This window comes from Pezoporus wallicus, unplaced genomic scaffold (assembly GCF_028554395.1).
Source record: "Pezoporus wallicus isolate ANWC-B61680 ecotype Strahan unplaced genomic scaffold, APGP_CSIRO_Pwel_v1 contig_4722, whole genome shotgun sequence".
In the NCBI taxonomy this organism is placed as follows: Eukaryota; Metazoa; Chordata; class Aves; order Psittaciformes; family Psittacidae; genus Pezoporus; species Pezoporus wallicus.
This window is the reverse complement of record NW_026641840.1, coordinates 6,948,220-6,960,647: the sequence shown is the minus strand read 5'-3', so window position 1 is coordinate 6,960,647 and position 12,428 is coordinate 6,948,220. Positions and strand designations below refer to the sequence as shown.

Below are 12,428 nucleotides of genomic sequence, written 5' to 3'. Positions count from 1 at the left end.
TTTCTAAACAGACTGCTGCCTTGGTCGTGAAAAACTTCAATATGATGAAGGACAGAGCTGACTCATTCTCCATGTCATAAGAGCCACCAGTTATGGCAGTCCCCCAGCCAACCTCAGCTTGAATAACCCACAGATAGGGAGGGTGCCTGACTCTAGCTCTACAAGACCCTGAGCTCTTCCCACTGGATTTCAAAGGGATAGGGTGCTAAAACCCAGAAAACACAGCAGTGAGACCTTGTTCTGAGGTTTCCCTCTTGGTCAGCTTGAAGCACTCCTCGTTTGACGTGTCAGCAGTCATAAGCCTCATGACAAACATCCTAGCTTTCCTTGTATGTCTTGCAGGATTGCTCAGGACCTCAAACACAGAAATTAAGAACAGCGACTCAGTCCACAGGACTTGCACTCCTTTGGGGACCCTCACCTAAGTGTTTTGCTGTGTTACTTCCTCAACCTTTTAGCTATAAGGGCCATCACCAACCACCTTCAAGCACGCTCGCTCCATCAAGTGCGCAGTCACCTGCCATGACACCTACAGTGAACTTACCTCTGACCGCCTGCAAGAGAGCAGAGAAAGCAGGTCTGATCTTAACCGTGTGATTAGGAGGTAGCTGAGAGGTGAAGCCATCAGGCCAGGCTTCTCTCCTACCCCTCCTTTTGCCTGTCGCTGTCCTGTGTAAACTCCCCCCCCAGTGTATCTGCAGGGTGCAGAAGCCGCCCCGCTCTGCTCGATGTCGGGGCACACGGGACGTGACACGATCCCCCCGGGCAGCCCTGGTCCCACGGCGGGGTCAGCAGCAGCAGTACCGCAAAGCCACTGACGCCTGTCTCTGCTCCGTCCTCTGGGTTACCGGGGAAAGCTCGTCCCGCCGGTGCGAAGGAGCCCACGTCCGCCCGCCGAGCTGGGAGCCCCGCTCCGGGCTGCTTGCTCACGGTGGCCGCGGGCTGGGCACGTCACGGAGGGAGCCGTCATGGCCGGGAGATCTCTCACATGCCACGTACAACCCCATCCCGCATATAAATACATGTACCATGGGATATGGGGCAACGCCGTCGCTTGCCGATCCCAGCTGTTCCAAGCCGGGCAGCTGGCTCCGCGCTGCCACGGCCCTCACCCAGGCGGCGGGGCGAGCAGGTGAGGGTGGTGGGGAGCAGAGGGGAGCGGGAGGGCTGTGCTGTGCCGGGCCAGGGAAGGATGCACAGCCTCTCCACAGCGCTCTACGCGGAGCTGATGAGTGCCGGGCCGGCCCTACCGCTGCGGACCGGGCTGCCACCGCCGTGGGAGCGGCTGCCGGCGGGGCGGGGTGCTCGGTTTCTTTAGGTTTCCTTCCCCCATAGGAAACCCACTTTCCTCCCCGTGACAAGGAGCTGGGGAAGCCCCCTGGAAGCGCCACACGTCGGGCATGCTCACCCCCAACGGCAAGGAGTACACCCAAAAAGTGCCGGTAAGGCGGCGGGTGAAGACGGGGCGGCAGCGGGGTACCACGGCCCCCGAGGGGCTGGGGGCTGAGAGGGGGCTCAGCGGGTCACACCACCCCCTTTGCGTCCCTAACGAAAGGTGAAAATATTCCCCGTTCCGTCTGAGCCCCAAAATGTCCCACCCCTCAGGCTGTATTGATCCCCTCCCGGCTCGGGCTAGAGGTAGACAGAGTTTATGCCTCTGATGCTTCAACAGTAGTTTGGGTTGAAGAAGCTGATAAGTTTTGACCCCAAAGAAGTGCACATCACAGAGGAATTGCGTAAGAATCCTTAGTTTGCTGTGTTTTAAAAGCTGTATATGGTTACATATGCTCAGATCGTATTTATTATAGGGTATTGCAGTAGTACTTCATCCAAATGACTGACAGACAGACATCCCTTTGATTTTGTTGTGGCAGTCTCTGTGGAAGAGAAACCCGTGAATGTGACAGATAAGTTAAATTAATCAGTGTCACTGCAAAGTACAAAAAGCAACCGGGGAAAAGAAATAACAGTCATTATCTCTGAATGGGTACTTGGGTAAAGGGAAAAGAACAGCAAATTGTTTTAGATAAATGTAATGGCAAAGAGCAAAAAAAGATACCGTTATTAGTTTAGAGAAGATCTGTAAGAGTTTATACAGAGAAAGAGCGGATTTAAGTCGAGGATACAGCAGTGGGAGAAACTTTTGCATCTAGGAGACAGATTGAGATGAATGTTAACGTTTTGCTCTTTGGTTGTGATGGAGTGAAGTGCTTCCCCCAAGATGTTTAGAAACTTCTCTGGAAGGGCAATGGGAAACGAGGACCTGACTGCTTTAGAAAGCTTTAATTACCCAACCTTATTTCTGAACTTTCATTGCAAGTGAGGTCTTAGCCATTGAGTCTGCTAGAGGATCATAGAATGGCAGGTTGGAAGGGACCTCCAGGATCATCTGGTCCAACCTTTCCTGGCAAAAAACAACCATCCTGACCACCAGGCACCTTCTGGGAAGCGTGTCTGAAGCAAACCTCTAGCCAACACAGCTACAATCACATCAGGTGTGAGGAAACACCAGCACTTCCATCAGCAAACAGAGATCTCTAGGTGAGGCTTCTTGAGCTCTTGAGACCTCTAGGGGTTCCTGAAACCTTTTTGAGTACCAAGTTTGACAGGAACACCACCATTTTGCTAATACTGTATTCACTGTTTAAGGTACGACTGAGATTAGGAGTCTAAGAAAGCTGAAAACAAGACAGATACAAAATTGCTTTTATATAAGCAAATAACCAGAGCAACCCTTAATATTTGAAAACTAGTGACTGAATACTGCAAACTAGCAGAGACATTCTTTACTGTTTTAGTTTACAAGAGAGAAGAACTAACTCACTTGATCCTGAGAGTTTTGGAAGCCTTGAAGGAACCACTTTCCCACTTTAACCAGCATATTGAGCACCATTGAGAGCTACCTGATGACAGCCTTATCAAAGCTAAGCAAATCAGCAATAAGGTACATGAGCTGAAGACTGGGGTTGAGAAAGTAAGAAAAGGCAAGGTTTGAATTAGCTTTAATTTATATCAGTCATGTGGTGTGAGTGACTTCAGGATGGGGCAATATCTGCTTTCATGTGGGCTCTAGCTTAATGCCAACAGAGGCTCTAATCCAGCAACACTGGACTTCATTACAGACGCAGGAATTTTTCAAAGGATGTCACTTAGTTTATGGATTAGCAGGTACATAGATAGCATTATGAATGTCCACAGGTGTAGAGCAGTATTTATTAATACAAAATATATAAAAGAAAGATACAAGTAGAGAGATTAGAGCTATATGCATCTTCATATATGAGCCAGTAATGACTTGACTTTTCTAGGGCAGTAAGGAGATGTAGACAGACTGACAACACACACATAATTATTGGGTTTAGTTTTACAGGTATTTACATTCTAAGTAACTGAAATGTCAATACTGTCTGCTGCAAAGACCTCTTTCTTCAGGCAACAATTTCATGCTGGGATAAGTTCTTCAAGACAACAGTGGCATTGTTTAAGTCAGATGCCAATCAAAAACAATTTCAAAACTCAATTCCAAATCCTGGCAGCTCATATATAAATTATTTGATGTAATGTTTTGTTATTTCCATTTCTGTCTTCTCATTACTACTAGAAGTCCTGATCTTTGCATTTCTTGTGCATTCATATTCAGATTTATTTGTAGTTTTGGCTAAACAAATGGGCTGTGTGTCCACTCTGAAATGTTTACACTACCAAGGTATCTGTTTCACTAAAATGTGAATAATAAACTAATATCTTACACAAGTAGATCACCTCTCAGCTTTATGAACACAGATGGGGAATACAAGTTTCAAAATGATAAGTAGTTCATGACTAGAATAGGAGGAATTGCACCTTGTTCTAAAATGCAGCCCTCATGAGGATCACTCAGAGTTACAAATGGGAAGTCCAAGTGCACCCATGGTTCTGGATTAAAATGGCCTTAAACTTAGAGGTGCTTATCCTCACAGCTTGACCTTTCTTTGCTTCATTCTTTAACTGAAGCAAGCCATCAACTATAAGCTAGCTATGCACTTCTGGTATATTTACCTGATTTTATTTTTCTAACACCCCTCTGAAGGAATTCCTAAAAAGGAAAGCTTTGAAGGTTCAACCTCCCTGTACCAAGCACATACCAAAAGGTAGAAATATAATTAAAAAAATGAAGCAAAAATGCAATTGAGTCCCAGCATTTTGCAGCTGTGTTTTTTCCTGGGACACTAATTCTGTGCTTGGTTCTGTCATGAAGCTCCTACTCTGAGAGGTGATAACAGGCTGCAGAGTTCGCCAGGTTAAATAGCGCTGGCCAGTGCTCACATAAGAAGCTTCCCTTCACAAAACTTATTAAAATATATGGCTAAAAAGATCTCAAGGCTTCTTTGCTACATTACTTCAAGAGGAAATAACAATTATCAAACAGGGGTTCCTATACTTAAACTCAGATGGAGTTGTATCCCAGTAGTCTTGCACTATTAGTATATCAGATCATTTCAGGCTACTTTAAAGGTTGTGTGGATACCGTTAAGATAAAAAGACAATGTTATTCTATTTATATGTATCTTCAATTAGTTTGTGAAAGGTTTGGAGAAAAACAGCCCAACATAGTGATGACTCACTTGGCTTCTGCACTAGTATTTTAAAGATTTATTATATGCGTTGTTGTAAGTTGTACTTCTTTTCCCGTTCTCAATACAGATGCAGTCGATGGGGATCATCAGCAATTCATTAAATGGAATGGCACCTTCTGAAGTCCCTGGTTTATCAATTAGTAATGGAGCAAACATGATGAGTGACTCAGACTTTATTCACTGCTTCAGGAGAGACTCCAATAAAGTACAAAGCTACTTAAAAATTCTTAAATGTAGGATTATGCCAGAAAATAGTTGTTGAGTTGTAATGTCTTGACAAGTAGTCTTCAGCGTGTTGTTTGTAAAGGTAGAAAAACAGAAGTTAGAAACTATCACATTTGCAGTAATTTTAATAGGAAAGTGGTTTTGAAATTCTTTGGCAGCTGACACAGCTGCCCTATGCTAAGATGAAATATTAAATAAAGCACCATTATGTGTATGTGGGTTAACGCACCATGTAAAAAGGAGTACTCTAGCAGCAGATAAAGAGATGTCCTTGCCCATTACACTGTGACATTATTCACATGGTTTAGATACATATGTAATTGAAAGTGAAACTCAGTTTGTTAAATCTCCAAACAAATGTATCTATATACTATCAATGAAGTATATTTTTATGTAAAAAAAAAAAATAGTTTTCCCCTATTTCTACATACGCACATACCTGCAGAACATTGCTTAACACTGAAGAGTGGTATTGCTGTGGATCAGTTTATATAACAGCACTGCCCATGGAGGACTTTTATGTTCACATCATACTTACTAATTTATATGGCTCTCCACAAGCGCCCTATAAGATCTAGTTCCCACCATGTCCATTCATTATGAATGCTCTTCTACACTTCATTGGCTTAAGTGTAAACTCCTAAAGAATTAGTTTTCATAGGAAAGGTAAGTCGGAATTCTAGCCCAAGCACCATTCCAGTCCAAGAGCTGAGCACGGCTGCTGTAGCAGTAAGTCTCTTTCCTGTCACACACTGACACAGGGCTTGGGGTTTTCAGTAATGATGACAAACTCCATAGCAAATACAAATCTGAAAGCTGTCAGATATTTTATCGCAGTCGCATTTTCCTAGCAGCAGGGTAGTGATAATGGCTGTTTATAGAACAAAGCATCTTTGTATTCAGATCCTAAATGAGCCATTTGAGCAGGCATTTATAATCAGCATGGACTTATCTTTAATATTCTTGACTATTACATCCCTGAATGCTCTTTTCTGGCTTCCCCTGATCTTGATGGTTGTTGACAGTAGTTGAAGCTCAGGCTGCCAAGAATGGAGACTGAAATGCTGATGATTATTTAATAATGATCCTGGATTTGGGCTTGAGAAACTCAGCAGGGAAACAAATTGAAGAAACACTTAGGGAGAACAGAGAAACAACCTTTTCAGTTACATCTCCATAACTACTAATATCCTCAGATATCTGCGATCTAGTAGACAGCTGATGGACTTTCTCAGCTAGAAGCTATGAGGGTTCGCAATTATGGTTCCTGTTTGTGCCAGGTATGGTAGAAATGCGAGGGGTTATGTAGTGCCTATCCTGAAGAAGCTACTAGCTGCATTTCCTTAAGGAGTAAGATACTACCAACAAATAACAAAATAGCAGCATCATGTGCAAATTTTAAAGAAATTCCGGAAACAAAGCAAACAAAACACAGCTCTAAAGAGAGTAAATGGGCAAGCAGAACCAGAGAGGGGACTCTGCCTGCATCTATCCGCAATCACAGATGTACCAGTGGTTTACCGTTTACCCCGTCCCTTAGGGTAGCCACAGCCCCAGGGTACAGCAGCACGCCGGTGGTGTGTCCCCGCTGTGCCTTTTAGGGATTATTGCTGGCTCGGAAATGCTGAAGCCCGGCAAGTGCGCATTCCTTAAGGACAAAAACTGCGCTGGGTGTAACCCCTCCGCATCCCGGCAAAGCCGGCGACGCGCACAGCAGATCCGCCGCAGCCACCCTGCATCCGACCAGAGGTGACAGACACGGGAGGCGCCACTGGCTCACGCAAGGCTGACGGAAGGACGCTCACTCCGGTACCGGCCGTGACCCGCCCCGGCCCGGCCCGTCCCGTCCCGCTCCCCGGGGCCCCGGACCGGGACTGACGCGCTGCGCCCCGCGCTGGCACAAGGGGGCGCCGTGTGGCGCCGCTGAGGGTGTCCGTGTCCCCGCGGACAGGGTCGTGGTGGCTCCCGGCGTGAGTTGCCAGGTGGTTCGGAAGTCAGCCTTAATGGCTACGAGGAATTCCCGCCGCTGGGAAGACACCCCAGGGATTGCGGCTGAGGGTGAGGTGCAAAACACGTTGAAACGGAGCAGGTCACAGGCTGTATCACGGACTGGTTGGGGTTGAGAGGGACCACCGCGGGTCATCTAGTCCAATCGCCCTGCTCAGGCTGGGTCACCTACAGCACATTGCTCAGGATGGTGCCACGGGGATGATCAGGGGTCTGAAGCATCTCTCTTTATAAGGAGAGACTGCAGGAGCTGAGCCTATTTAGACTAGAGAAGACCGAGAGGGGATCTCATTAATGCATGTAAGTATCTCAAAGGCAAGTGCCAGCAGTATGATGCCAGGCTCTTTTCAGTGGTGCTCAGTGACAGGATGAGGAGCAGTACCCATAAACTAAAATACAAGAAGTTTCACATCGCCATGAGGAAGAACTTCTTTACATTGAGGGTGGCAGAGCACTGAACAGGCTGCCCAGGGAGGTTGTGGAGTCTCCCTCTCTGGAGACGTTCAAAACCTGCCTGGACACACTCCTGTGTAACCTGCTCTAGGTGGCCCTGCCTTGGCAGGGGGGGTTGGTGGCCATCAACTACAAGAGCAATGCCAGCAATGGTTGCATTTTACACAGGAGAACACTTCATCTCCTGCATGGTTTCTCTCCAAGACAGCAGCAAATCTAGTTAGGAATATGGAAATATACATTGAAAATGTAAAACCGTGCACTACAATCAAATGCTTTGGAGTCTGAGAATGCATCACTTGCACCTTTTCCCATTACGTTAATTTACAAACTTTGTAAATTACTGGAAAATCAGAAACCAGGGATTGGCTTCCAGTTAAATGCTGGGCTCACGTGCAACAACCTGTAACAATGTCTGTAATAGGTAAACCATAGCGTAATTTCTGTTTGCGAAACAACCATTAAGTTTCCATTAACTTTCCTTATTTTTCTAAGTAAATTTAAGAATTACAAACATCTTCATTTTTCTTCAGACCTTGTTCCATAAAATGCTGCAGGGTAACCCCATGTTTGCATAGTCCGATTAATTTTTTCAGTTACTGGAAGTTGCTTTTGCACTTTAGCGATTTCGTTGTCATAACTTTTCCAGTTTTTCAGAATGAGGAAGATGCATATGACAGAGACACTCTCAGTGACTGAAAATTCATTTTGTTCCCTTCATAATGTGCTAAATGGTTTTCATAGCCTACATCAAATTTAGACTCAATCTGATATGTGCTGATGTTTTCATGATAAAGTAACAGATGTCACTTGTAGATATAACTCTGAACTAAATCTGTGTGATAGCAAATGGAAATGAACAGTATGAACATGAATGTTCAGCTACTCTGAATCACATTCAAATGTTGACATGCAAAGGAAAACTTACTTGGAAAAACTTAGGAATTCCTCAAGGATTCTATATTTATAAAAGGTGAGACTTCTGTGTGTGTGGAGAATCACTGTTGAGATGTTGCCTTGTGACATTCCCATCCACCCTGCCCAGCTTCATTGCTTAGAATTACAACCAGCCTCTATAGGAAACCAAGGAGTGGGAGTTGCCATTTTCTGGCCATTAATTTAGGTGCAAGCCCGCATGAGGAACACCTCAGATCCAGGTTTACATCCCTCAGTTTATCTTACACAGCAGCAGTTGTTAGAAACATAAATTAGAAGCATGGATATTAAAGACTTCTATGCTCAACGGCAATTCCATCTACCGTGAACTTTTCTCTGCAGCGGCTTTTTTTGCTCCCCATGGTACAAAGCCAGGTCTCAAGTTAACTGGACCCTAATTTCTCCCCAGTCCTTTTTTAATTCACTGAATTTACAGCTAACCTGCTTGAAACGGGTTTGTCTTTCCTTCTAGTTTGTGGAAATCAGTAATGGTCTTGCTGGTGGAGGGTGCTGAAGCATGTGAAAGCACTTAATTTATGTCAGTCTTTTGACTGTAGAACATATATTCATCAGAGGAGCTGTGTGGCTACAGTGATGGCAACTGGTATTTAAAACCCAGTAAATCACAGCGGATAAAACAAATCTGATGTATTACTGGCATTTGACCCCAGCACTATTGTTCTGACACTGAAGTTAGTAATGCAGTTCCATGCCTTAAAGCAGTCCTGTTCTCTTCAGCAGATCATAACAAATAATATCTGCTTGGCAAAGAATCAAGAGAATTTGTAGGAAACTATTTCATACTTTAGATCTGTACAACCAGAGTGTAAGTGCTGACACAGGTGTGGTCAGCAAATCAAGCTTTTAGCAGCGCTATATGAGATCCACAGAGGAGTTAGTTGGCCTCTCGTGTTCAGTCTCACAGTTGTTTACGCACAGTAAAACGTGACTGTTGCCATGCCTGATGTAGACTGGCATAATCTGCATCATTTGTGATACCTTTTAAAAGACCAAGAGCCAGATCTAGAGCAGGAAATTGGCACCTTCTTGTTAGGTATCAGAGAAGCTCCTTTGAGGGCCTGACATTAAGAACAGGCTTTCAAGCTCCCCATTCAGACCCGTTTGGAGGATCTCCAACAGGTGGGGTGAAGAAAGTCTCTCCTGCTCCAGAGGCTGCTTGGTTGGGCAACGAGATCCATGAGTCAGCAGCACAGCCGGAGGGCACAGGAGTCTGCAACTCGGGAAACAAAGCAGGCACTGAGTCTCAGTGCTCAGCCCTCTTTCCCTGTTGTATTCTGTATTACATTAGCATTGATAAGTTGCCAGACTAAACAGAGAGGTGCCCAGCGAATAAAGTATCTGCTTTGTTTGTGGCCTCTGAAGAATTGTGGGTTTTTGACTGCAGTTTGCAATTTGAGGTACCTGAACTCCTCCCAGCCCCAGAATCTCAACAGATGTCCTTCATAATACTCTACAGGCTGGAACTATAGTCTCAAAATGCCACACAAAGGAAATACCTCAGCTACCCTAAACAATGCTGCAAGGTTACCCTCTAGGTTGTATCTTCAAAGTTAAAGTGACACACTGCTGATTTTAACTGTGAAGTACCATTCACATCACTCCATAATACCAGATGCATGCTACACTTAACGCCACTGCAATGAGCCTGTTGCAAAGCACTTGAAACATCTGCTGGGGATTCTGCACAGAATTTATGCTTGCTTTGTTCTTTTATAACTAGTGTGCATATATTATTTGAAGAAAACAAATACTACTTGATCCTTCACACAGAAAAGACTGGCACTGTAAATATATCATATTTTTGTATTCATAGTGGGTGCTGTTTCGCATTTACCAAGTTTTCACAGTATGGACTGAAGGGAAATTTCTCCTTTTAATAGCTTAAAATGAGAGGAGTCAAGGTTGTATGTGTCATGGGCCTAAATCCTTTCTGACCAATTTAATCAAGATTATTTTAGGTATAATTCAAGATTTATGTCTATACTTTAAGGGTTTTTAAGAAAGCTTGATCAGTATTTTCAAGTAAAAAATGTTTTATCTGGCATACTGGAACTTTATTCTAGACAGAGAGTAAGAATACTGATAGTAGGTGTTCAGAGGTTCGGAGAGCCAATTTAAAACACATGTAACTGTGAAACTAATTCTGCATGAGCCTTGCTTGATCTTTGCCTCAGTGAGACATCCTCCAGATGTATTCTGCTTAGCACAACAGCTCTGTTTTGACAGCAGATCACTTTTGGGCCTTGCAAAACCATCAACTGAAAGAATTTCCCAAGGAGCACTCTAAATCCTACCTCCCTTCTCCAGAAGGGCTGCTTCTAATACTGATGCTCAATTAACTTGCAGTAAAAGACTATGAGCAGCTGTGAAGACTTCCTTTCCCTGAAAGGTGAGACTGGAAAACCCCAATCACCCCCACCATAAAATGATTTCCTCCAAAATGGGAAGCACTGATAAATACCCCCCCACACGTGTACCTCCACTTGACTGTTTGACGGTAATCCGCAAATGCCTCTATGCCCTTCACTAGGCAGACACTAGCAAATGTCATCTCAGAAGAATCCAGGCTACCTGAAGGTAGAATCCTGGCTGCCTGAAGAAGAATCCGGGCTACTGGGCTCCTACCTGAAGGACCAGCACTTGCTGACCAGAGCTTGCTGGTCCTTCAGGTAGGAGCTAGTCAAACAGCTAGGGCAGGACTAGGATTTCAAGAGGACAATCGGGCAATAAATTGAGGTTGCCCAGGGAAGTTGTGGATGCCCCATGCCTGGAAGTGTTCAAGGACAGGTTGGACGGAGCTTTGAGCTACATGGTCTAGCAGGAGGTGTCCCTGCCTGTGGCAGGGAGGTTGGAACTGGATGACCTCCAAGGTCCCTTACAACTCAAACCATTCTGTGCTTCTATGATTCATCCCCATGTGTATGCAATCTGTTTGTCCCTCCCTAAAGGTTTTAGGCAGAATATTCACATTACTGAATAGCATATAACACATGGCACGCTAAATGTCTTCAAGGGCCTTCAACAGGTAGGTATCTAGGCAGCTTATACTCATGAGAGTTTGTAATCACAGGAAAGATGACTTCTTAATTTTTCTGTAATTTCTTTTTTCTTTAAAAACAAGCATAGGAAATCACACACAAAGAACGACATATAATGCAAAACTAGGACTGCACAGCTGATGATTTAGGAGGTGGGACATGCACAAGGCAGGATACAAAACTCACCTGATCATGCATAAAGTTTATGATACAAGTGTCATCACTGCAATCTGAAAGCTTTTAGCTGCAAATGTATCTAAACTTCACTTCCTAGATAATACAACTTAACAAGGGGAACAGTAGATCGTCCACCTAAAGGCAAAATATTAGGTAACAATTGTATGGCTTTTTGAAAGATGTACAATACGGTTCAAAAAGCTTTGGAGCTCAAGGCAAGAATAACTAGAAACATTCACAGCATGCATGATGAGGAAAGCCAGACAGGATTATCACAATCATCTCTTTTGACTATAAAATATATGAATCTGACAGAAATATGTATGAATCTGACAGAAATTAAATTGGCCCTATAAAACTATAATGTTCTCCAAAAGGTTTTGCCTCTAAAATAAAATACCTTTTTTTTTCTCAACAAATGGTTACATAAATGTATGATAAAGGAAAATAGAAAATGTTCTGCTCCTGTTTTGAGCTATAAAGCCTTGCAAATCAACAAAAAATGATACTTAATTCATGGAGTGATTTTCTTAAAGTGGATGAAGCAAGCAAATCATTTTAAGAAAAGCAGGTTTAATAATATTATTTGAGGCTACTTGTATTACACAGAATACTGTCCTGTCCTTGATACAGGCTTATGCTAATGTGTACTTACTGGCACCAGTTTAAATAGGAAGAAGTCAGGAATAAGGCTACTACAGTATGCTATGTACTTCTCTGTGGTGGCTGTAGTGGCAGCTTTTCCAGTTATAGTTCTGTTGCCTAGTACATTTGGGCTACAATTCTGCATACTGCCATTACAGTTTTGAAATACAGAACTGGTTACAAGAGATTGCACTAACGATCTGACAAAAGCCAGGGAAATTCAGAGTTAAAAATATTGGAAGGTTCACCTATGGGAGAAAAGACAGGACTCACGGAATTGCTTTTCCCAGTATGCTGAATGGCTATCATC

General features: G+C 43.9%; 1 protein-coding gene across 1 annotated transcript; it reads left to right on the top strand.

Moving 5' to 3' along the window:
* The first annotated feature begins 1,036 nt into the window (after window positions 1–1,036).
* Window positions 1,037–5,297, top strand: LOC130607961 (prolactin-like). Its single transcript, XM_057425504.1, is given in 5 exon segments — window positions 1,037–1,219; window positions 1,336–1,378; window positions 1,381–1,442; window positions 2,807–2,989; window positions 4,684–5,297. Coding segments are annotated over 5 exon segments (666 nt in total). The 3' UTR covers window positions 4,879–5,297.
* The last annotated feature ends 7,131 nt before the right edge of the window (window positions 5,298–12,428 follow it).